The sequence below is a fragment of the Polypterus senegalus genome, chromosome 18 (genome assembly GCF_016835505.1).
Source record: "Polypterus senegalus isolate Bchr_013 chromosome 18, ASM1683550v1, whole genome shotgun sequence".
NCBI classification, from domain to species: Eukaryota; Metazoa; Chordata; class Cladistia; order Polypteriformes; family Polypteridae; genus Polypterus; species Polypterus senegalus.
The window spans coordinates 29,837,320-29,864,144 of NC_053171.1; the positions used below are offsets into that span (position 1 = coordinate 29,837,320).

Here is a 26,825-nt window from a genome sequence, read left to right on the forward strand (position 1 = left end):
AACTCATTGTAATAAATTGTTTCCTTTATACATTCTCAAGTGAAGTTTTAAAGCGGTAATGTCAGTTTTCAACTCATCCAAAATGGTAAACATACAAATGCAGGTGGTGATTAATTATAGTCTGTAATAAAATTAAATGGGTATCCCTTTTTAGTTGTAATATTCCATGTGAAATTCTTTGATGGGGATTATAACCCATTCATTAGATAGCCACAATGAGGAAACCACCAACTTATTTCAAACCCAGTTTGTTTCCCTTGTGGAAGATTGATGCAGATTTCCAGCAGTGGAGTTAACACGACTTTACTGACCGTTTGCTTACTGTAAATGGGCTGGATAAGTTGTTAAAGCCAGCATCAGTGAACCCCGTTATGACACTGCAGCATGTTTTTTGACACATACTTTAAAGCAGGGGTGCCCAATATGTCGATCGACTGGTAGATTAGAAAGGCAGTGCAGATAGATCGTGTTGCATTTGCATTAAAAAAAAAAATATATTTTTTTTAAATGTTAGTCTATCATATATCCCATTTTCCACTTGATTGACATACAGAGCGGCCAGTCTGAGATCTCCTTTTTTCTAACACGCTGGTCAATTACGTACGTACGATCAAACGTGCGAGCTACTGCAAAACTCCGGCTATCTAAGTGATCTAGTTAGCCTTCCAATTTATATCGACTAAAGAAGGGATTTAAAAAAAAATTGTTGGTTATGGGCTGGATGTGGAATTGGAAGAGGATTTTTTCTCTCTCACAATGTCACAATCGAAGTGCGTTTGTCTGATCTGTCAATCTATCATTGCTATTCCAAAGATGATGAAACTGTCTTCATTCCGAAAAGCGATCTGAGAAAGAGAAAGGAGAGGGAACTAAAATTGAAGTTAATCCGACAGCCGTCATTTTTCACTCGGCTGAATTCAAAAGCAAAGGCAGACACACCAAAGCATCGTTCCTGGGGAGTCACTCGATCATTTAGCATAAGAAGTCCTTCCAAGATGGAGAGATGATGAAAGATGCCTTCGTTGAGGCAGATGGCTAGGGAGAAATTCCTGCTGAGATTTCAAGACCCCTGGCCGGAGAAAAAGGAGTTTCTCCTTGTCATTAAACATGCAGAATACAAGCAACTTAATGATCAATGCTCGCTAGATTTGGCATTTTTTCCCCGATCTGACCAACATGTTGAATGAGCTTAATTTACAGCTGCAAGGAAAAGAGGTCAATATGATTAGCTCAGTTAATGCTTTCAAACGAAAAATGCGACATCTGTCCTCAAAGCTGCAGCGCCTTGATTTTGGGAACATCCAAAACTTCGCATCAGAGCTGGAGTCGCAATGGAAGGCGTGTGCGCAACTTGACAGCATACACTACACAGAGTAGATTGAATATTGTCTGTCAGACTTTATCTAATGGGGAAAAAAGTAACGATTCAAATGTTGCCCAATGTAGCGGATTAAGAGTAGCATTTCTTCTTCACAAATGTGCTCAAGTAAAAAGTATGGTGCAGTAAAGCTACTCTTAGAAGTACAATTTGTTTTTTTTTAAAAGTTACTCAAGTAATTGTAACGTAGTAAATGGAACTTACTACCCACCTCTGATACTCAATGTATATATGTGTGTGTGTGTATAGATTAATATAGAGAGATTATATATATATATATATATATATATATATATATATATATATATATATATATATATATATATATATATATATATATATATATATATATATATTTCTCATTAATGCAATTATCTAATCAACCAATCACATGGCAGTTGCTTCAATGCATTTAGGGGTGTGGTCCTGGTCAAGACAATCTCCTGAACTCCAAACTGAATGTCAGAATGGGAAAGAGAGGTGATTTAAGCAATTTTGAGCGTGGCATGGTTGTTGGTGCCAGACAGGCCGGTCTGAGTATTTCACAATCTGCTCAGTTACTGGGTTTTTCACGCACAACCATTTCTAGGGTTTACAAAGAATGGTGTGAAAGTTGAAAAACATCCAGTATGCGGCAGTCCTGTGGGCGAAAATGCCTTGTTGATGCTAGAGGTCAGAGGAGAATGGGCCGACTGATTCAAGCTGATAGAAGAGCAACTTTGACTGAAATAACCACTCGTTACAACCGAGGTATGCAGCAAAGCATTTGTGAAGCCACAACACGCACAACTTTGAGGCGGATGGGCTACAACAGCAGAAGACCCCACCGGGTACCACTCATCTCCACTACAAATACGAAAAAGAGGCTACAATTTGCACGAGCTCACCAAAATTGGACAGTTGAAGACTGTTAAAATGTTGCCTGGTCTGATGAGTCTCGATTTCTGTTGAGACATTCAAATGGTAGACTCAGAATTTGGCGTAAACAGAATGAGAACATGGATCCATCATGCCTTGTTACCATTGTGCAGGCTGGTGGTGGTGGTGTAATGGTGTGGGGGATGTTTTCTTGGCACACTTTAGGCAAAATTTATTCAGGGTTTTAATGCATCAACAGGTAATGCGAGCATGTTTCATTGCTGAAGAAAATATGTGATATGTTATATCCAAAATAAAATCTCTTGTACATTAGAGTTAGTAGTCTGTTCACAATAGGAATTGACCTAGTAGCATTTTATGATTAGAAAAATGAATCTGAACTTATTTTTGTTCTAAATGTTTTTGATGGACATATGGATATTTTGATATTAATATAAGTAGGTAGTGGTTTCCTACCTCCGAGGTTTCCAAATGCACGGTTTGACTGCAGTCTGAACCTAATTATAAATCTTGGAGCTCAGGTCAGTCCTCGGGCAAATGAAACTTAGTATTAACTGCAATAACACAAAGTCTACTAGAGAGATTTGAAGCTTTGAATTTTATTTAAAATATTAAAGCTGTGTGTAAAATTTATATACTAACTTCAAATTTGCATATGGCAGCTGTAGCTGAAATAGTGTTCATACAGGGTTATCCCAGGTACAAAGGTCAAAAAACATAAGGAAATATAACTTGTATGAGAGTGCCATGTGTTTTAATATGGAATGTTTTGCACAGCTGGTCTCCTTATTTCTCAAGCGAAAAACAATCATCTTCAGTATTTCCACTGCTACATTCTTTTCCTGTCTTTTTGTAAGAGAAGAAGATTCAAATCACTTACTGACATACTTTCATTACAGTTTTGCAATATTTTGTATTTTAAGCCCAGTCCATGTTTAAATTTTGAAGCTTGGCTTTCATGTCCAGTACTTATTTAGTGCTCATGAAAACCCTTAAGAGAGGACCGATACTGGGTGTGCTTAACGTATGTTCTTTTTACATACTCTAACTATGGGCTAGTTTATAAACGTATAGTGTGTTACTGTTTACAGCAACTGACTTTATTTCCAGTGTAACAGTGATAGTGGGGAGCAATGCTTAGAAGAGCAGTCTTCTCGTTAATGTCAGATGTACTTATTAGACTTCTAATAACATGTACCTTGCCCAGTATCATCATCCATCATATATCTTGTTGACTTCCTCTTGTTGAAGTGTCACTTTCTATTTACTCCTTGTAAATGCAATTTTAAAATGGATTAAGTGATTCGGTTTTTTCAGTTTATCAAGGATACTTACCTAATATTTAATGGCATCTTTATTATAAATGAATAAAGCCAACAGTCGGGTTTATCAGAATAAACATGTTAGCAACAACCATGTTGTAGAAAGTTACAGAAATTGTAACTGTATTGAACAGGGCATATGTTGCATTTTCTAGCTTTTTTTGAATTATTGGATGTAACAATCCTGTGGATTTCCTACTGCTGTTAAGAATGCTGTCTGGTTGATTGGTAACGCTAATTTGCTAATTTTGCCTTATGTGCTTGCACATGCTGGCTTGTTCTAGCTTTGAATATGTTGCACAGTCTGTGCCTTTAAATAAAAGTTACTTTGTCAGATGTACAAAAATAATACATGTAGGAAGTATTGTTTGAAAAGAAATCTGTATTGAATAAAACCCTGAAAGGAAGCTTCTACTTGATACTGGGACTATATAGCCTAAGATCACACAAAATATTTTCATGTATTAAAGATGTGTTAGATAATTCTATGAAAAAAAATTGAAATAAACTTTGGTATCTATACATTTCTACAATGTAAACAAAGATAGTTTGCAACAATTTGAATTATTTAGATCTAACCTTAACATTTCACTAAATATTTTTGAAGCTGGCTGTCAGTGATGTGGTATGCTAATAAAGAATTGTAGATGTGTGAGTCCAGTTGCTATGACAAAATTAAGAGATTTTGAAACAGCTGCCCAGTGTCTTCCTCTGTTTTTGGCTAGTGCTGATGCTTCTCATTCACCTCTTGCTGTACTGACTGAACCGTGAAGTCTAGCTGGTAATGTACTATGGCCTCCTTCCATCATTTTAGCCACGGCTCTGGCATTTATGTTCAATTAGTGGATTTTGAATGGAGGAGCAAGGGGGAATGCTATGTCTAAAAGGTCATCAGTCGTAGCATCAGTACTATTAATGCTCTTTGTGAGGTCTGAATCATCTTCCTTTAGGATTTATCTCTATAAGCAGTTGGAAGCATGAGCTTGATATATGAAACACTTGGATGTTCTGCTGGGAGAATCCGATGTATGAAACTAACCAGAGGATTTAGCGCCTTGTGGACAGACTGTAACACATACATGGAAATTAGGTGTTTTTTGTCGTTAGATCATACCTTTGAAATGGCCTTAAGCTCCAGCACTCTCCCAACCATTTTTTGATTGGACACCCATCAACCCCTGCTGCCCCCTTTTCATTTCTCATAGGTGATTAGTTAGTTTCAGCTTTGGCAGATAAAACAACCCTTGAGTTTCTGCCAGATCTGTCTGCTTTTTCCAAGAACAAGAGAAAGCACTAACCACTTTCCTATACTCAACTGTGAATCTGTTAATTCTGTTGTCTCTTCTTGTTCTCTGTCTCTGTAGAGAGAACCATTATATTCATTTGTATTTGTTTTATTAGTTTTTTATTACTATTTTAACTATTTTATTAACTTCATTTAGTAAATTTGAAGTTGTGTAATGTAAAATGTTTATTCACTTACCAGTTGTTAGGTGCAGCCATTGTCTGAAATACTGAATGGAAGTCCTTTTTATTTTGGTTTTTCATTTACCCGGAGATCATCTAGACAGTGTTCACTGCGCTCTCTGTCACTATACATACCAGGCAGTCCTCTGTAAGCCCCTAGGATGACAGGACATCCTTAAGCACCATTCAGATGAGTTCTGCTGTGTGATTCCCCCAGAAAAAAAAACAGTTTGCAAGCATTTGCTATGTAAATTCCATTCTGCTTCAATGTAGTTTATAGTAAGAGTTATGGACAGTTCCACTGTCCAACTCACCCTTAAGTGGTAAAGTAACTTGTGTCCTTCAAAGCAGCCTTTAGTTTTGCTCAACATTCATCATAGAGCTGTAGACTAGGTCCTGCACCATTAGTTGAGTGTTTGCTAGCCACATCGCTTGAGCATTCTTTCTGGCAATTTTCATATTCAATCAGGTGGTATCTTTTGAGGTGGCGGAATAGATTTGTTGTATTACCAGTCCTTGTTGGTACTTGGCAGTGGCATATTATGCATACTGGGTTTATCTGTGTTTAGTTTGAGTTGTGATCCAAATTTTTGATAGTGTGTCATTTCTTTGACATTACTATTTTGTTTGCAGCACAATTTCCTCATCAGCTTCAATTAAAATTCTATTTGAGACTGTATCAAAGGCCACTTGAAAGTCTGTTATACTATAGTGTTTTAAATAAGAAATGTTACTTGACATACTTTATAAACATTTTAATGTGTCTAATACTTTATATGCTTCACTTATTGAAACAAAGCATTAATTCCTACAGCATTTGATCTAGTTGTCTTACATGTCATTTCAGCATACATCACAAAGTGATGGCCGTTGTGAAGTGTCATCTCGTCGTCCAGGAGCTCGCTGTAGAAACTCTCTCCAATCCTCTGCAGATGAGCAACCTCACATTGGCAATTACCGTCTTCTCAAAACAATAGGCAAAGGAAACTTTGCTAAAGTGAAACTAGCAAGACATATCCTTACTGGAAGAGAGGTAAGAAATGTTTTATATGAAACATGGCCCTTGAACTTCAGTTAAAGTGTTTATATATGTGCTCTCTAAGAGTATCTAGTTAAAAATATCATCTTCATAGGTATCTTTTTTTTTTCCCCCTTTATGCCTTTATAAATTGCTAGAATATGCTCAAGTATGAATGGGTTATAGCCTGGTACATTTATTGTAGGCTGTCCATAGAGGATGGCTATTTTCAGTCTCAACAAAAATGTAATGGTTAACACTTAGCATCTTTCAAGGAGTACTACAGTGGTGTGAAAAACTATTTGCCCCCTTCCTGATTTCTTATTCTTTTGCATGTTTGTCACACAAAATGTTTCTGATCATCAAACACATTTAACCATTAGTCAAATATAACACAAGTAAACCCAAAATGCAGTTTTTAAATGATGGTTTTTATTATTTAGGGAGAAAAAAAAATCCAAACCTACATGGCCCTGTGTGAAAAAGTAATTGCCCCTGAACCTAATAACTGGTTGGGCCACCTTAGCAGCAATAACTGCAATCAAGCGCTTTGCGATAACTTGCAATGAGTCTTTACAGCTCTGGAGGAAATTTTGGCCCACTCATCTTTGCAGAATTGTTGTAATGCAGCTTTATTTGAGGGTTTTCTAGCATGAACCGCCTTTTTAAGGTCATGCCATAGCATCTCAATTGATTCAGGTCAGGACTTTGACTAGGCCACTCCAAAGTCTTCATTTTGTTTTTCTTCAGCCATTCAGAGGTGGATTTGCTGGTGTGTTTTGGGTCATTGTCCTGTTGCAGCACCCAAAATCGCTTCAGCTTGAGTTGACGAACAGATGGCGGACATTCTCCTTCAGGATTTTTTGGTAGACAGTAGAATTCATGGTTCCATCTATCACAGCAAGCCTTCCAGGTCCTGAAGCAGCAAAACAACCGCAGACCATCACACTACCACCACCATATTTTACTGTTGTTCTTTTTCTAAAATGCTGAGTTCCTTTTACGCCAGATGTAACGGGACATTTGCCTTCCAAAAAGTTCAACTTTTGTCTCATCAGTCCACAAGGTATTTTCCCAAAAGTCTTGGCAATCATTGAGATGTTTCTTAGCAAAACTGAGACGAGCCCTAATGTTCTTTTGCTTAACAGGGTTTGCGCCTGCCATGCAGGCATTTTGCCCAGTCTCTTTCTTATGGTGGAGTCGTGAACACTGACCTTAATTGAGGCAAGTGAGGCCTGCAGTTCTTTAGACGTTGTCCTGGGGTCTTTGTGACCTCTCGGATGAGTCGCTCTGCGCCTTGGGGTAATTTTGGTCGGCCGCCACTCCTGGGAAGGTTCACCACTGTTCCATGTTTTTGCCATTTGTGGATAATGGCTCTCACTGTGGTTCGCTGGAGTCCCAAAGCTTTAGAAATGGCTTTATAACCTTTACCAGACTGATAGATCTCAATTACTTCTGTTCTCATTTGTTCCTGAATTTCTTTGGATCTTGGCATGATGTCTAGCTTTTGAGGTGCTTTTGGTCTACTTCTCTGTGTCAGGCAGCTCCTATTTAAGTGATTTCTTGATTGAAACAGGTGTGGCAGTAATCAGGCCTGGGGGTGGCTACGGAAATTGAACTCAGGTGTGATACACCACAGTTAGGTTATTTTTTTAACAAGGGGGCAATTACTTTTTCACACAGGGCCATGTAGGTTTGGATTTTTTTTCTCCCTAAATAATAAAAACCATTTAAAAACTGCATTTTGGGTTTACTTGTGTTATATTTGACTAATGGTTAAATGTGTTTGATGATCAGAAACATTTTGTGTGACAAACATGCAAAAGAATAAGAAATCAGGAAGGGGGCAAATAGTTTTTCACACCACTGTATATACAAAATATTTGTTTGGTCTGTTTGCGGTTATGATAGAGAAAAATTAATATTTTATGGAGAATGAGAATGAAAAAAAAATTCCTGATACAGTAGGCATCAGTGGGCACCATTGCCGAACAACATCAGGAAAAAATATAATTTGTCAAATCATAAAATGGAAAGTTTTTAAACTTTCATTGTAAAAACATTAAACACACAGAATGAATATGTTTTAAATTTGTACCATCATATCAACTATGATCAATAGTGTTGTTGTATCAAGTTTTCTATATCTTCTAATTCAGCATAAATTAAGCATTACATTCATGTCAAACACTATAAAATTACATTAATATAAGTTATGGTGACATTGCGGATTACTTGAGGTATTATATTTTATAGTAAAGCCGTTGAGACAAAAATGGAAATATATTGTTACATATTCATAGTACAAACAATGCAGATGGAGAGAACGAAAAACAAAATCCTTTAAGAAATAAAAAAAAAAAAAAAGTTACAGGGTCTGTGTTTACCCTTATTTTCCAGTTTCTTCCTGTAGCACCATTCTTTACTGTTCAAGTAGAAATGTATAAAGGGTCGTCTGAAACATGTCTAGTATCATTCCACGTTATAGTACTTCGTTTTCCTAAGTGCACAATAAAGTGTGATGACTCAGGCTGCAGAACTCATGCCACTGTTACCTCTAACCTGAGCACATGAATGATCATACATACATTTAACAAGTATTCCTTACAGATTTTATGTGGTCAATCACGAAAAAATTGGACTTACAAACTAAATGAAATTTTATAAAAAATGTAATAAAGTAAGTCATTTACTGACAGTAAGCATGAAGCATGGAGTGACTGGAAAGTGAACCATCTTGTTTTGAACCAGATCATATCTATTTAGTTATAAAACCTAAAAAGCAATCAAATGTTTGTTGACAATAAAAGATTAAGAGTATCTAAGCAAGAATATGAAGTCAGAGATAAAACTTGTACAGCGAAAACAAGTGTCACCAAATGAGGTAAAAATTTTACTACTTGAAGTTTTACTGACTGTTAAAATAAATTCAGGATATTAATGATCATGTTGCCAAATAAGTTAAAATACCAGGTAGCTGGCAATGCACCTTTTTGTTTGAGTGTGTAAATTTAAAAAAATAAAATAAAAAAAAATTTGCATACCTCACTTAGTCATTGAATCAACTGAAATAAGTTTCAAAAAATTATGTATTACAGTGAACCCTCGTTTATCACGGTTAATCCGTTCCAGACTCTACAGTGATAAATGAATTTTCGCGAAGTAGGATTCTTTATTTATAAATCGAATATTTTCGCAGTTAGAGTATAGAAAACCTGTTTACGACCTTCTAAATAAGTTTTTTTAACATTATTAGAGCCCTCTAGACATGAAATAACACCCTTTAGTCACCATTACACTCGTATTACCCAATATATTAGACAAAATAAGAGAAAATAAGACCTATTAGACATTACAAATATCATATTACTAGGCGCACTCACCTTTTAAGGCGACCGACTTTTATCCTCCGTTTTTGTGCGCTCCATGTGTACATCAGGCATGTAAGTGTAGGGAATGAGAACATCAAAGTGCCCATTCATAACATCTCCTAAAACCTACGTTTTTTATCTCCTCAAGTGCCTGTCCAAAGTCGTACAATGTCAGCCCGAATCTGTACCGCTAAAGACGGAGTTTCATGCACTAAATAAGCTATAGATGAGAATAAGCAAGCACTATCTCCCCTGATATTTACTACGCGGTTAGGCATTTGTTCTCCATCAACATTATTTCCAGAGACATAATTTTGTCTATTTTTCCAGCGCATCGCTCACAAAAGCAAGGGAACAATCGGAGCACCAGAACTCTGCTCACATCGTGTTGCTTCGTACCTCAAGCTGCAAGTAGTAAGTCTGTAATAAGCAGAATACCGCTACACTTTGCACTAACGGGACGGAAGGACAATCACGAACGCTTTTATATAGTAGATTATTGTACTGTACATTTAATTGCACACAAACACACACAGTTCTTACACACAACCACTAACCTATGAAGGCATGACTTCAGTAGGAGAGTCTTCAGAGGTTGGTGCAGTATCTTCAGCAGGTGCGTTGTTGTCATCTTCCGCTGAAGGAGTACTAGGAGTAGGCAGTGGGTGTCTGGGTGCGCAGCTGAAGAACATCTTGATAGGCAGTTGCTGGCGCTGTCTTTTCATATGCGTGAGGAGGCTTTTGTAGGGTATTGCCATTTTTAATCATATCCAAGAGTTTCACCTTCTCCTGGATAGTAGGCATCTTCCTCCGGCTTTGTAGTTTTATTGTCAGAAGGCTTAAAAAAAGCAGCATCTTTAGGAGCCATCATAGGGCTTAGATAAAAGTTCTCAGAAAGCGATATGAGCGCGTGCGCATATGAGAAAAAAATCGCGATAGAGTGAAGCCGCAAAAGTCGAAGCGTGATATAGCGAGGGATCACTGTAAATATAGAAATGAATATGAATCAATTCATAAAACTTTTGTCATAACAGCTTGTGACAGTTTGTTTTTGGCGCCATTTAACAGTTTTTGTATTTTGTTTTATATGAAAACCAGTTACATTTAAACCAGATAACGTTTACCTTGAACAGCACATCAGTCATTCAGGGTAAACGAAAAAGTATAGCTTACTTTGTGGATTTCCATTCCACAGTTATCATAGTGACATTGTGTGGCACATCTTGAGGACCTGCATATAGATGATGCTTGGAAAGACGGTAACCTGATGGGTGACATTGAGTGAATTGGCCTTTAGCAAATTCTTAATTTTCTGCAGGTCATCTCTTTAGAAGGCAACATATGAAGGACTTGCCAAAGCTTCAGAGGCAAATGTGATTGCATTTAACCCACTAAACAAGGTTCAAGATGGTGATTAAGAAAAAATTAGAAAGTGGAACCGTAAAGACATTTCCAGATTTGTTTACATTTACTAAACAACAGGATCACTTCAAGAAGTTGTTTTCACCTTTTTGGACATTTGTGGGGCATTCCAGACCTCGGGTTCCAACTGTGGATCTAGAAGATCTAGTCTAATGAACAATATAAAAACAATATCTAAATAATTTTTAGATGCCAAGCATTTGGAAAGAGTGATGAGAATTAAACTCTTAGGTTCTTTACAGACTGTTAATGCCCATAGAGTTTATGATTAATGGAAGACAGAAAAGGTTGGAAGAGAAACATTTGGAATATTCGGTGAACTTTTCAGTAGAAATAAACTTTTTATTAAAAAAGTCTATTTTATCAATTCAGTATTTTTTCGGTAATTAACATTAAATGTTAACAGTAAATAATTGTATATGTGATATTTGTGTGCTATAAAAAGAAATGCATTGGTTTAACTGGTGCACTTTTTTTTGATTTTTAGAACTTATTGCTCACACAAAAAAGATTTGTATGCACTAGGCCACTCCTTAGAGGGGACATTGTCACTGACCCCCTCCCACCCTATGACTAGCATAGCCGCAAGGCACAACTGTACAGTGCTACTGTTGAAGTTTTCTGGTAGCGATTTTGAATTGAAATGCAAATAAATGGGTAGAAGTCAATTGCTCTGAAGAAAGGTAGGCAAAACATGGCACGGACACACCCACAACATTCATGCTAGAGTGCTTTTGTGCAGTTCAATTTTCCAGGGTAGTTAGCTGCTTGAAATCAAACTATAAATGTACATTAAGATTTTTTTTTTTAAATCCAGATGTATTTAGACTGACAAATATATTATGATTTGTCACTGTGAATTAAAAATGAGCCTTTATTGTTATGGGCCAGAATACACTGATAGGTCACCACAGCAGACAGAGGACAAAATACAGTTAAGAGAGAAGCAGGAGAGCAGTGGGGAATAAGGGAGAATTTATAGCCTGTTAGAACAATCTGGAAGAGAACAGGCCATTTAGCCCAGCAAAGCTTTCCAATCCTATCCACTTATTTCTTCCCAAATATCAAGACTAGCTTTGAAAGTCCTTAAAGTTCTACTGTCTACCATACTACTTGGCAATATATTCCATGAGCCAATCATTCTCTTCGTAAGGAACTTCGTAATGTTTGTGCAAAATTTACCCTTCTGATAATTTCAAAAGGCAACATGGTGGTACACTGGTAATGCTGCTTCCTCATGGGGAGACCAGTGTTCATGTCCTGGGTTCTCTTGGTGTGGAGTTTGCATGTTCTCTCCATGTTTGTTTGGGTTTCCTCTGGGTACTTCAGTTTCCTCCTGCAGACCAGAAACCTTAAGATTAGAGGAACTGGCGTTTCTAAAATGGGCTCAATGTATTTATGTGAGTGTTTTTGCCCGATGTTGAACTGGTACACTCTCCAGAGGTTGTTCCTACCGTCTTCAGCTTCCGCACCCCATGTTAAGCAATTTTAAAGATAGATGGATGGATGGTTAGATGGATTATTTGAAAATGTTTCCCTTGCCTCTGTATTCACTGCCACAGAAAGATTAGGAGAACATTTTGAGCTTAAGAGTTACCCATATTTCAGTTGCATTTTACAGTCTCCTAATACAGTAGTGATTATTTGAAACAAGAATTCTTTTTAAAATCTCAGTGATAGGGAAACCCTGTTGAAACAATGTACTGTATAAAAAAAATACACCTTTTGAATTTTTGAAGTATTCAACATGTATTTACAGGATATTTGTGTTTAATGCAGAGATTTTGTGTTTTCTTGAAAATATTTTACAGAGTGATTGCACATCTTAACATCTGCATTGGCCATTCATTTAATTTTAAGTTTTAAGTTTGTTTTAGCTATAATTGTTGATGTTTGTGCTTCAGTGAAACTTTTAGTAGAAATGCTATTTTCATGCTCTATAATGTTAGACTGCTTTTTCATGCTTTGCAGTGTTTTGGTTGTCACATTTTGCAACTAAAATGAAATGAATTATCTTTTTTAGGTTGCAATAAAAATAATTGACAAAACACAGCTAAATCCTACTAGTCTACAAAAGGTAATTTTTTCCATTAATGTATGATTTAATTATATGTTAAATAACACATCAACATTTAGTGTTTTTTCCAGTAATCTTAAGATTTCAATACAAATTGTGATCATGTGAAGGTTTTCATTTATATTAATGTCATCATGCTTTTGTCACAAAATTACCTACTCCCTCAAAGCCATCCAAAAACCTCATCATATTTTGCCACAAATCTCCTAACCTTCTTTCAGTATTGACATAACAGCAGCCATACCACACTTGAGAATGGGTCATCCACCTGAAGCCATGCATGTTCAGGCCCTGATAATAGTTGGATGATAGACCAACCAGATAAAGCTTGGGTTGATGTTAGAAGAGGTGTTGGCGAGGCCAGCAGGAGGTGCTTACCCTGTGGTGATCCAGTTCCCCAATGAGTTGATTTGGACACAGTGCTGTAAAAATGGAGCCGTACTTTAGATGAGATGTTCAACCAAGGTCCTCGTTCTCTGAGGTCATAAAAGATTCCTGGGCATCCTTTGTAAAGAGTAGGGTGTATCCTGATGTTCTGGCTAAATTGCCCACCTCAGTCTAGTCCATTTTGGCCCCCTAATCATTCTGTCTCTAATTATCTAACTCTTTCACCCCTTCACCACCTAACTGCTAATGTATGGTGAGTGTTTCAGAAATCGCTGCTGTCGCATCTAGGTGTATGCTACATATTAGTGGTTGTTGTGGCTTCCCAATAATTGTGTAAAGTGCTTTGAGTAGTGAGAAAAACATTATAGAAATGTAAAGAATTATTATTGTTATCACAAACTTGGGACATGACTACCCCACCCCTTATCCCTCCAGAGGCAATCAAGTGAACTTAATGCTGTCAAAATAACACCACAAAGCTCTTGTTAGGCAGTGTTTTTCTAAAGCAAATTACCATTAGCAGTGTGCACAATTTAAACATTAACCACACATCCAGCCAGTTTATGGGCACTTTTACTTACTCAAATAACTAGGCCTACATGTAGATGCTGGTCACATGCTATATACATTGGTGGTGCATTGACTGATGACTTGACTCAGAGTATGCTGCTACAGTAATGTTGGTGTCTCTGCATAAACCTAAGACTTGAAAGTATAACTAGCTCTGACCATCATCAGTATCAGTTATTTTTCAGCTTTGTGATGTCAGAATATGTCAACGCCCACTCCCCTCTTTGTCAAATAGTGTCACAAAAGTTATAACGCCATCACAACCCCAGTCAGTTATTGATTGGCCCCATAGTGACATATTAGTATGGGAACTATAGGAATATTGTTGCTGTCAAATATGTGGTCTATATTATTTGGTGATAATAAACAATACTGGTAGGATCAGTAATATTTTATCTTAGTAACTTCAGTATTCATTATTCTCACGCAGGCATTACTAAACAGGTTGTAATACAGTATTTTAGCAAATTAATATTTCTGATTAAATTAATCTGTTTGAAATCTAAAAGCTCATTTCTACACAATGTGAAATGTGCTTTCTCTTTGTTTACAATAGTTTTTTAAGGTGTGTAGTTAACTGGTAATGTTAAGGAAACATTTGAAAGCCCACTTTGACATTTTGTATATTTTGAGTTTTGCCTCTTTTATTATATGCAGATAACATTACTGAAGAAAGTAATTTGTTTATTTAAAGATCATATTTTGCAATGTTTGTGGTTTTTTTTTGTTTTTTTTTTTTCTTTTTCTTTTAAATGTTATGCCAATGATGGTACAAAACCAATATATTTTGTGCCTGCTTTTCATAAATAAATGGCAGCATGACTTTATTTTGGGTAGTGGTGAGACAACAGTTAACTACAGTATTTTATGATGTGCTAATATATTGCCTATTATTTAGAATCTTGGTGAGTGTCAGATCTTCTCCCTCTCTTTCAAATTTAATAAGTAACTAATTTTATCAAATTTAAACCTCCTTGTGCGATAGATTGTTTGTGTAGGCATAATGTATACATTTTATTTCTCACTTTTTTTGAGTGAGCAACCCACACAATTTTTCATTGGAAAAAGAGATACTCTGGAAATTTACATATATAACTATATTTACAGTTTGTATGTTCCTCTCCAGCAGCCTGATAATTTAGAATCTCTAGGAGAGTAAAGTGAATTTACACTAAGTTGAGAGAAACTTTATTAGTCAAAGTTGAATTTGAATGTATATTGTAAAGAATTGTCTGGGAAGATGAAAATTGGTTTTCCTCTTTAAAAAAAGTTCCTGTGGCCCAAAGGAAACCTTAGCACTTTATGTCCTATGCTGTTCTTGAGGAATGCTCATGATAACCTACTACATATTCTATTTGTTTTCAGCTCTTCAGAGAAGTACGAATAATGAAGATTTTAAATCATCCCAATATAGGTAAACAATTTCTTTATTTTCTTAGCACAAGTTAAAATTGTTGTGCTCTAGGAGAATAAACATTTTAGATATGGACTTTTGTTTTAGTTCACCTGCTGTTTTTCTTGGGCTCCATTTGGTCTGAAATCATCCAATTCTCTTGTTAAATTTAAAAAGAAGGTTCATAAGCTTCAATTGTGTAGTTGATGAATAAACCCAGCAACATAAGTTTGCCTTGCAGCATAAGTTTAACTTTCAAGTGTATATACGCAAGTCCAGACCAGTTATTTTTCTGATTAAACCTACATTGTACATTTTCTCAGTATCAGAATATTCTCTTAGCTAGGGATGCTCCAATCAACTTTAAGGCCAATACCGATTTCATGTTACTAAATTAGCTGATTGTGATGCCGATTATCTTTTTTTTTTTTTTTTTATAAAAACAAAACTTTTTACTCTATACTAAACTTGTACTAAAATATTAACCTTCAATACATATGTCATAAAAAATGCTTCATATTACAAGCTGTCATATTTTATTTTTTCTGTAATATACTTATTTGAAGCAAGTTGAATTTTATAAAGTACTTTTCACTTTCTCTAACAAATATATATACATACTTACAATCAATTAATTTATATAGCCAATTAAACACTGCTTAAATGTCAATATACATGCATTTACAGATTTTAATCATTAATCGCACTATTTATTTAAAAAAAATTACTACACTATATACTATATTTATATTTTTAATTCTTCAGTGTACTAGCTAGAAATTTGTAATTCTTGATTAGTAATTATAAATATGGATTACCATTTTAATAACAAAGTACTTATTTTTTAACAAAACTTGTTCTGCATAAAGCACACACAGAAAAAATAAGCACACTAAATCTCTGTTAAAAATAAAACAAAACAAAGCTATTATACATTCACCTCTAGGTTATGTTAATTGCACTACAGTTTTTTTTTAATTAAAAATATATTTACTATATACAGTCTTGTCTTCAGTGTACTAGCTAGACATTTGTAATTCTTGATGGATGAGTAATTATAAATAAGGAAAAGCATTTTAATAATGAAGTACGTATTTTTTTTTTTTTCCTAAACTTGTACTGCATGACAAACAAAAAATAAGCACACTGCAACTCTGTAAAAAAGTAGCAAATGTATGAAATGTTTATGGATATTTATCATGCAGAGACAAGACCAACATGCTTAACAAGTGTACAAGTAAAAGACAGTTTCCTGTTAAGATAGCAAGCCTGATGTTTACTAAGCAACAGTTTCAAATTCATCCTTATCGTTGCTTTTGCTGTTTAATGCAACTGTTATGGTTCTGCCTTTGTCCAGAAACTGTTTCATAAGCTTTATGACCACTGCTTCGGAATGTTTTTCTCCCGTGGGGTGACTGGGATCTTTTCCGGAATAAGATCAAACACAGTTGCGTAGGGCGTGACAGGAGCTTCCACCTGCAGTTAGTCACTTCACTACACGTGTACTATGTGAGCATGCCCGTGTCAATCAAACAGAGGAAGCTCTGCAGTCTATTTGTGACTTTACGCTGTAGAAACATAAGTAAATAAATCAAGGTAAATAACATTCGATCTGGCTTTTATATAAGTAACATATAAATGTTTTTATATAAAGACCATCACAAAACATAATCACAAACAGGACTTTGAACGATACCTTGGCAAGCTCTAAAAGCCCTGCTTTTTCTTTGAAGGACATGTGTGGGGCAGACTCACTGGCAGGATGACTCCCTTCCTGTGGCTGCATCCAAACAGTGCCATCTTTCACCTTTATGCCAGGTGCAGCTGCATTGTTCTTATATGTGAGTGGATGTTTTGGGGGCTCTGTGGATGTGGTGGGGCTTGTTTATTGCTCAATTTATCAATCATCGATCAAGTCTTTTGTAATGAAAATTGCCAGATTGAGATTGACAGGCAATCAGTTGGAGCACAATTTCTTATTTTTTTATTAGCAGATATTAATTCTGTATTATATATTTTTTAATGTTGGCATTCTTACATAATTCAGTTTTCTATTAGTCGTGTATCACGTATCTGTATGTCTTTAGGGGTGTGGGATGAAAACTGCAATACCCAGAAAAATCCACACAGACCCAGGTTTGAAACTGGAATGCCATATATGTGAGGCAGGACTGCTTGCCCCGTGCCACAGTTGCATACTTAATACGGAACATTCAGTTCACAATTTCAAGTTTAATTTGTTCATAGCACATATTGTACGTAGTATAGTGAAATTGTTAGTTGCATTTCTCCTATTAAATATTGATTATACCAACAGAGAAGCACACACTCACAAAAAGCATAGTGTGCAATATATGTAGTGTGTGTATGTGTATTTATCTATATATGCATATACAATATATGTGTGTGTGTGTGTTTCTGTGTATGTATATGTCTTAAGCATACACTGTGTATTTTATGTTATAATATCTATTATGTTTGGCTTTTCAGTAATGTGATAATCAATGGAGAGAAACTATCTTTGAATCTACTAGTACAAGTTCAATTGGTCTTGTAGTGCTTGTCAGAAGGAAAGTGACTCTAGGTATATAGTGATATACAAAGATGCAAACTAAATATTCTGGGACAGTATAGTGTAGATCTTTCTCTCTCTCTCTCTCTCTCTCTCTCGCCTGCACAGACAGCTGAAGAGCTTTAGCCATACTTAACCTATAGCTGTTCAGTTTTGACTGCAGTATTTGCTAATGTCTAGTTAAAGTTTCTATCCAAAAAATATATATTTTGAGATACAACGAAGGACTGCAAGAAAAGGAAAGCAGGTGAAAAAAATGTGTAACAAAAACAGCTATTGCAAAGTGACGTTTGACCAGGCAGAAATGGGCGATGGTATTTCTACTGGATAAAAGGCACTTTTCATCTGATACAAAAGGATGCATTTATAGACCCATGTACAGTTAATTACTGGTTGTGATGTACTATGACTAGGTGCAGGTCAACCTTAGCTTTTTTTTTTTTTTTTCAATTTTCCTGCTTTTCATTTTAAATTAAAGGCAATTATTCTCCAATCAAATACAGTATCTCAAACGAGACCTCAGGCTATCAGCCTTCAGAACAGTTCAAATTAATGTGTTGGACAAATATGAAGCTTTGTCAATCTTAGGTGGTAGTAGATGGGTGTACTTCCATGTGATTTTTTTTTTTTATATATTTTTTTTAATTTTATTTATGTATGCATTATTGTGAGGTTTTTCAAAATGCAGTCTTTGCACACTACTTTCTTGAATAGTTTTTTGCTATATATTAGTGGAATAGTTTGTTTTGTGCTGTCTGTATTGAAACAACTTTTAAAATTTTTTTTTAACAAATTTAGCAGTGTACTTTGCAGGTGACATAAGTCTAATCTACCCATTATGGGGAAAAGCATTAGAAAAATTAACCTTTCATGTCTCGATGATTAATTTGTTATATGTGAAAGGGAACATGGTACAAGCTTTAATAATGAGCTTTGTGTAGAACAGTATTATCATAGTTCATTTTTCCAGATACACTTAAAGTACAATACTTCATTACAGAGGGCTGTATTGATTGCACTGACCTTAACCTAAAAGAGGCAACGTCCTATTGAAGAACTGAAGATTAACTTTTGTAAAAGCATTCCTGTTCTAGGTCAACTTTTATCAAATAAAAGTTATGATTCAGACTAGGTCTGTACCATAAATAATGTGTAATAAGTACTATGTTTAGTATTAATGGCTTATTTTAGAAGCATTAAAAAACATTTGAGTTTATTTGTAAGAAGCATTAAAAAACATTTGAGTTTATTTGTAAACAGCTTATATTTTGATTGCCCCTGCCCCCCATATTCACTTGTGAAATAATTTTTCCTGACTCAGCTATTTTCTTAATGTCTATATAGTTATTGCTGACTATACATTTAAATAGGACCAATATACAGTGGTGTGAAAAACTATTTGCCCCCTTCCTGATTTCTTTTTTTTTTTTTTGCATGTTTGTCACACAATGTTTCTGATCATCAAACACATTTAACCATTAGTCAAATATAACACAAGTAAACCCAAAATGCAGTTTTTAAATGATGGTTTTTATTATTTAGGGAGAAAAAAAATCCAGACTCACACCAACTGTATATATATTTCAAATATCATGTGAATTGGAAGTCATTGGTGGTTTAATTGTATGTATCCACGTTAATTGTGAAGATGCAATAGTAGTTTAAAGCATTCTGTTTTTGATTTATATTTTGATTCAAATGTTAGTGTTTCATATATGAATGATTTGTAATAAACCATTTGCTACCAGACAATTTCTTAAGTGACTTGACTAATAAAAAGATGTTTTAATTTAAATGTAATTATCTTTGTCTGATGAGGAACATTGTGTTACAATATCGTTTAAGCAAATTAAAACCTTCATGGCATCTAGTTGTGGTGCAGACACTATAGTAAATGCTGACAAACACCAATTTGTGCTAGCCCTGTTGTCATGTCTGTGTTTTTAAAAATAAATAAATGATGCCATTTGCTGTATGCATGGTATTTACAATAAAATGAGATTTCTGATAATAGTAAATTCATGACCATAACACTGACCAAAGTGAACCTTTGTGTTATTATTAGAATTGAATAGGAAAGCGATAAAAGTAAAATATTAAGGTTGAGTTTTTGTGTAAATAGTTTAACCATGCCTTTCTTTTTACAGTATTGTTGTCTCCGTTTCTTTGGTTTAATATTGATTCTATATATTTGCTTTCATATTTGCATTTTTTTTTTTTTTACCTTTTCTCAACAATCTAGAATTTCTTTATACTTGCAAGAAGTTGCATTTGAAAAAACACAAGCAATCCAACCTATGTATTCTTAATGTACTTTTCCTTTCTTTCCAACAGTAAAATTATTTGAAGTTATTGAAACGGATAAAACACTTTATTTAGTAATGGAGTACGCAAGTGGAGGTAAGTAAATTTGTTGGTATGTACATGTTCTACCACTTTTTCAATGTACAGCATTGAATGAAAAAATGTATCGGAGAGAAGGAAGCTGTGTACATTGTTGGGTGGGATGACAAAGGAGCGCATCAACAACTATGCAGAGAGTTGCGTTTTTTTCCTTCTCTGGAATTTAATTTAGTTGACACATAAAAATAACTTAAAGGCTCACATACTTGTTAAAACTGTTATTTTAAAATTTTGTGCAATCTGCTAAGCCTCTTTTGGTAGTAATTTCTGCATTGCATACCCCACTTCTATGCTTCTTGATCACTTCTGTAGACTGTCTTGATATTGTTTTTCCACAGTGTACAATTAAGTTTGACCTCCCATTGTGTAATCAGATCTAACTTTTCTACCTCCTACATGAAATACTTTACATTTACTTTAAAAAAAAACACATTTGCCACAGATCTGTGTGCTATCCAAGTCTCTGCATATAAATGTAGGTAATATGACATTATCTGCCCTTCCACCTAGTTTGGTGGCAGATGTACAGACATTTGGCTCGAAGAGTCACTGTGGCAAAAGAGGATTTGCGGATCTTCTACTGACGTGGGCAGCATTGGGGAAAAGTAGTAAAAACAAAATATACTACTCAAAAAAATTAAAGGAACACTTTTTAATCAGTATAGCATCAAGTTAGTGAAACATCTGGGATATTATTCTGGTCAGTTGAGTACCAGAGTGGGTTTTTAATCAGTTTCAGCTGCTTTGGTGTTAATGAAATTAACAACAGGTGCACGAGAGGGGCGACAATGAGACGACCCCCAAAACAGGAATAGCTTAACCAGTGGAGGCCACTGACATTTTTCCCTCCTCAACTTTTCTGACTGTTTTTTTCACTGGTTTTGCATTTGGCTATGGTCAGTGTCACTACTGGTAGCATGAGGCGATACCTGCACCCTACAGAGGTTGCACAGGTAGTCCAACTTCTCCAGGATGGCACATCAATATGTTCCATTGCCAGAAGGTTTGTTGCGTCTCCCAGCACAGTCTCAAGGGCATGGAGGAGATTCCCGGAAACGGGCAGTTACTCTAGGAGATGTGGACAGAGCCATAGTAGGTCCGTAACCCATCGGCAGGACTGGCATCTTCCCTTTGGGCAAGGAGGAACAGAATGAACACTGCCAGCGCCCTTCAAAATGACCTTCAGCAGGCCACTGGTGTGAATGTCTCTGACCAGACAATCAGAAACAGACTTCATGAGGGTGGCCTGAGGGCCTGACATCCTCTAGTGGGCCCTGTGCTCACTGCCTGGCACAGTGGAACTTGATTGGTATTTGCCATAGAATACAAGAATTGGCAGGTCCACAGCTGGCACCGTGTGCTCTTCATAGATGAGAGCAGGTTCACCCTGAGCACTTGTGTCAGATGTGAAAGGTTCTGGAGAACCTGTGGAAAACGCTATGCTGCTTGTATCATCATTGAGCATGGCCGATATTTTTATTGTCTATAAGGTGCTGATCCTCCGTCTTTAATATGTTTTAAAAACATATTGAGAAATATTGAATATCATATTCCGGGCGCTCCGGTTTCCTCCCACAATCCAAAGACATGCAGGTTAGGTGGATTGGCGATTCTAAATTGGCCTTGGTGTGTTTGTGTGTGTCCTGCGGTGGGTTGGCACCCTGCCCGGGATTGGTTCCTGCCTTGTGCCCTGTGTTGGCTGGGATTGGCTCCAGCAGACCCCCGTAACCCTGTATTCGGATTCAGCGGGTTAGAAAATGGATGGATGGATGGATGGGTCAAAATCACAATATCAATTAAGTTCATATCATCCCACCCTACCCTTTATTTATTCTTTGTGTAAACCTGTTTAGATAGGCAAATAAAGAACTTTGAAACTACTTTCTGACTTGCTGGATATTCCAGGATAGCCAAGCTCTTGGTTTTTTTTAATGCATAGTAAGTTCCTATTTCTCTATTTACAACTTCTTTCTAACAAAAAAGTTTAGAAAAAAGACTCGGTCATAGATCCGTAATATTGTTTTTCTGTATGTAAGCAAATGTAAAGCAATATAATTTTGCATAAGTGTTTGCACTCAAAGCTGCTTCAGAAGTTGATGTATGTGTTCTTCTGAAAAGCTGCTGTTCCCCATGGGAAGGTTGATATATAGAAAAGTTAATCTCGTTTTAGATCGGGCATAATAGGTGTCATTCTTTAGCTGAGCTTTTCTTTTTTTAATAGCACTCATCTTATCAATATCTTAATAGTGTTCAGCTTACTACGTAGCTATCTTTGAAGACACTTTTCTTAAGTGAATAACCAAGCTGACTTTTAATTTGTTAGTAGCACAGGGGAAAATTAGCAAACATCAATTATTGTTGGTAGTTTGTGTGTGTGTGGTGTTTGTTACCTTTTTTGTATTTTTTTTTTTTTTTTTTTTTTAGAAACAATGATAGTGATTGTTAGATTTATTACCCCTCCCCCAACACCAACAGCACCATTATTTCCTACAGCTTAATGAATAAAGCAGCCTTTTGTGTATCATGTAAACTAAAACTTTTAATTCTGTTCTCTTTGACTGACAGTTACAGCGTATTTGTATATGTATAATTCAATGCTGTATGCCACTAGTTATTTGTAGCATTTGAAATGTATTTTTTCATATTGGGCAGTAGTAGAATGAATGTTTATTTTTTGTATCTTTTTTTTTTTTTAATTTTTTTTTTTTATATGAATTGCAGGAGAAGTTTTTGATTACCTTGTTGCACATGGAAGAATGAAGGAAAAGGAGGCCAGGTCTAAATTTAGACAGGTACCAAACAATTGTTCATGCTGTTTATTGAAAGTAGAAAACTAGTTATCTAGTGACGCATACATTGTTTAGGGGAGCGAGTTTAGAATATTTTACATTTCACATTGTAATTGCCTGGTCAGCTGTATATAGGACTTACTTTAAAGCTGAAAACACAATTTGACATTGATAAATGGTGGTAATGGCTGATTTGTGTATATTTTATTGTGGTGGATGATATAGCCAAAAATGGCTAACATAAGAAAAAAATGGACAATAGTGATAATTATTGCAATGTACTATAAATAATGTTAACAACAATAGAATATTTGCTTTTCAATTAAAATGGCACTTATTTTGCTTGGTCATAGATGAGCTATGTTTAGAGTTTTACACAGCAAGTGGGTTCTGGGGCAAGTATCGTATAAGGCTTCTGCTGTGCTCTTGATTGCTTTTTTGGAATCATTAGATTTCAAAATAACCAGCTTCGGATATTTTTCACACACACAAAACTACAAATATTTAACTATTAAAGTCAAAAAGGCAGTAAGTGATCATTCTGGAACTGTTCATTTGTTTTATTAAAACTCATGTATTTACTTGTTTTAAATCACAGTATTAACAAGTAGCTTTCATTTAGTGTCGTCCAATAATCAGGCATAGTTTTACCCTCTCAGAAGAATTTTCAAATTTTTTTTTCCCCCATCAGTTTTTTGAGAGAAATTTAGTATCCAATTCTAGAAAGGTTTCCTGTGGCACAGAATTTTGCCAAAATATTAATCTGCTGTGAAACCAAAAAACAATAACATGATAGCACTCCACAAGTTCATGTGAATTTGGAAGAAGCAAACAGGTTCTTTTCTTGAATTGCCTTGTGTCTCGGTTAAGGAGAAGACTTTCCCACTGAATGCCGTCTACACCTCTCAGTGACTGACCTTCTAGCCTAGCTAGTGCTGATGATTTCTTGCAGTTTCAGGAGACAAATCACTCTATGTTCTTTTTATATATTAGATGATAAACATCACTGACACTAAGAAGTTACAAGATAATGCTACAATTTTTGAGGAGTGACCTCAATAGCCTTGATAAAACCTGTGGGCAAGAAAACAGCAATCTTCATAATAGGTGTTCTTTTATTATTTCAATCTCTAGATAAGACAAAATGTAAAAAATAAATGGCAAACTATATTTGTTACTATATAAAAATAATAAATAGAAGAAAATATGACATAAAATGAAATAGCAAATTCTGTATATAAACATATACAAAAGTGTACTGAAAATCAAATGTCAGAGTGGATGTTGTCCTGGATGGATTTTGATTTAGCAGTCACTGTTATTCATAGATTTTGTTTTCAGACATCCAGAATAAATCGTCACATATTGTCTTGGATCTCTGATGTCACTAGTTGCCCATCTGTCGTCGCTTTTCTTGGTCCCTTGGACAAGCCATATTTATGTTAAATTGTACACGTGGGATTCCAGGACAAGTGACATACACATTTTATTGGCTATCTTGTTCTTATGGTTAACTGTTCATAATGTTTGATCTTTTAAGTACATCCATAGTTCTTCCTTTCATAAGCTACAAACTAGTTCTGTAACTTCTAGTTCTGTGGTGTGCATCTGTTCCCAGGTTTTAAACTAATTGAAGCACATTTCTCTCAAGACATTAATTTGTAAACCAATTAACACAGATGCATAAAGGTTATTATTTAATAGTATAGCACAGGAAGCAAAAAAGATGAAAGGGTGAGAGGCAAGTCATTCCAATACTGCTTCAACACAGCTTTCAAATAAAAGCAATCAAAATCACAAGCTGCATTTTCAGAAAAATAAACAGAAAATAACTTTTCAAAATACCCTGGAAGAACTTTTTCAGCTGATTTAATTATAGAGGATATTCCACAAAATGCCAATGACCACATAGAGAGAGAGAACAGCAACAGAATCAAATCAAAGAATTATTTGATAATAAACTAGCAAATAACCCGCGCTTTGCAGCAGAAAAGTAGTGTGTTAAAAAAGTAATGAAAAAGGAAACATTTTGAAAATAACGTAACATGATTGTCAATGTAAATATGGTAAATATGGTAGGAATGTAACTTGAATTTAGTCATCATTGCATAAATTTTTCTTCACCATAGAAATGTAAAGACTAAATTCAACTTACATTCCTACCAAAGATATTTCTGTCGACTAAATAGAACCTACTACCGCACATCTCACACCTAGGCCTTCAGTACTGCTCCGTCCGAATCAACCCGCCCCTCAAAAACTAATTTATGTTTATAAAAACCATCTTAATATGAAGAAATACAGTATAAAGAGCCACTGCATCGCAGATAGAATTGCAACATTTTACTCACCAAAAATTCGGATTATTTGTAAATAAAATCCATCCTCCTCTCTTTCCTCAAAAAGAGTTCAATCACTCTGTCGTACTGATTATCTGTGCACCTCAGTTCCATCAAAAAGTCCCTTTCTATTGCCATCGAAGCTAATGCAGAAAATCGAACCTGCAGCTACTATCCAATCAATGGGTCTGAATACAGTGACGTTGCCGTACGCCTGCTAGAGGGCCGTACTGACACCAACTCAAAATCTGATTGGTTGAAGCAACAGGTTAATCGACATTTGTTCTGTGTTAGAGTGTCTGCACAACGGATTGTAAAGTCCTCTCTGCCTGGCAACAAATGATGGCTGAAATGTGATTGGTTAAATGCTTTAATACGAAAATACATGCCTGGAAGCAGCACAACCATCGGAAAAGCTATGAAAGGAAGCGGACAGACTATTTGGAATTATTTAAGTATTCATGGACAAAATATAATTAACATCAGTTTGTGATTCAGATATTTTTACTTATGAATAGGCTAAGCACAGTCCTTCACCAGCGAATATTTACCTTATATGGGCAGGCACTCAATTACGTGGGAGGCGTGACACACAACTCTGCCTCCCACGGCCATCGAGCTGCAGTCTATTACAGTATATGGACGAAAAAATAGGTTCCAGTTATGACCATTTCGCGTAGAATTTCGAAATGAAACCTGCCCTGTATATGTCACTCGCTCGCTTCTTATTGTTTCGCTGCCTTCTCGATTATATAATGCATGTTTTCATGAGCGCTTTTTTGAGGTCTTCCTGGTTTTCTATGTACTGCGTGATTACGTGGGAGGCGTGATGATGTCACACGAAACCGCCCCACGGCGTTGAAGCTCATCTCCATTACAGTAAATGGAGAAAAACTGCTTCCAGTTATGACCATTACGCGTAAAATTTCAATATAAAACCTGCCCAACTTTTGTAAGTAAGCTGTAAGGAATGAACCTGCCAAATTGTCAGTCAGTCAGTCAGTGAGTGAGGGCTTTGCCTTTTATTAGTATAGATAATACACTAACCCAAAGGATTATTAGGAACACCTGTTCAATTTCTCATTAATGCAATTATCTAATCAACCAATCACATGGCAGTTGCTTCAATGCATTTAGGGGTGTGGCCCTGGTCAAGACAATCTCCTGAACTGAATGTCAGAATGGGAAAGAGAGGTGATTTAAGCAATTTTGAGAGTGGCATGGTTGTTTGCCAGACGGGCTGGTCTGAGTATTTCACAATCTGCTCAGTTACTGGGATTTTCACGCACAACCATTTCTAGGGTTTACAAAGAATGGTGTGAAAAGGGAAAAACATCCAGTATGCGACAGTCCTGTGGGCGAAAATGCCTTGTTGATGCTAGAGGTCAGAGGAGAATGGGCCGACTGATTCAAGCTGATAGAAGAGCAACTTTGACTG

General features: G+C 35.8%; 1 protein-coding gene across 8 annotated transcripts in view; it reads left to right on the forward strand.

Moving 5' to 3' along the window:
* The window catches only part of mark3a (MAP/microtubule affinity-regulating kinase 3a), a 106,096-nt gene that overhangs the window by 11,183 nt on the left and 68,088 nt on the right, over positions 1–26,825 (forward strand). For all 8 annotated transcript variants that reach the window (XM_039742053.1, XM_039742055.1, XM_039742054.1 and 5 more), the window contains exons 2-6: positions 5,894–6,079; positions 12,881–12,934; positions 15,257–15,305; positions 20,191–20,256; positions 22,981–23,051. In XM_039742053.1, coding sequence (XP_039597987.1) covers positions 5,894–6,079; positions 12,881–12,934; positions 15,257–15,305; positions 20,191–20,256; positions 22,981–23,051 — 426 coding nt within the window. The remainder of the gene's footprint in view (positions 1–5,893; positions 6,080–12,880; positions 12,935–15,256; positions 15,306–20,190; positions 20,257–22,980; positions 23,052–26,825) is intronic.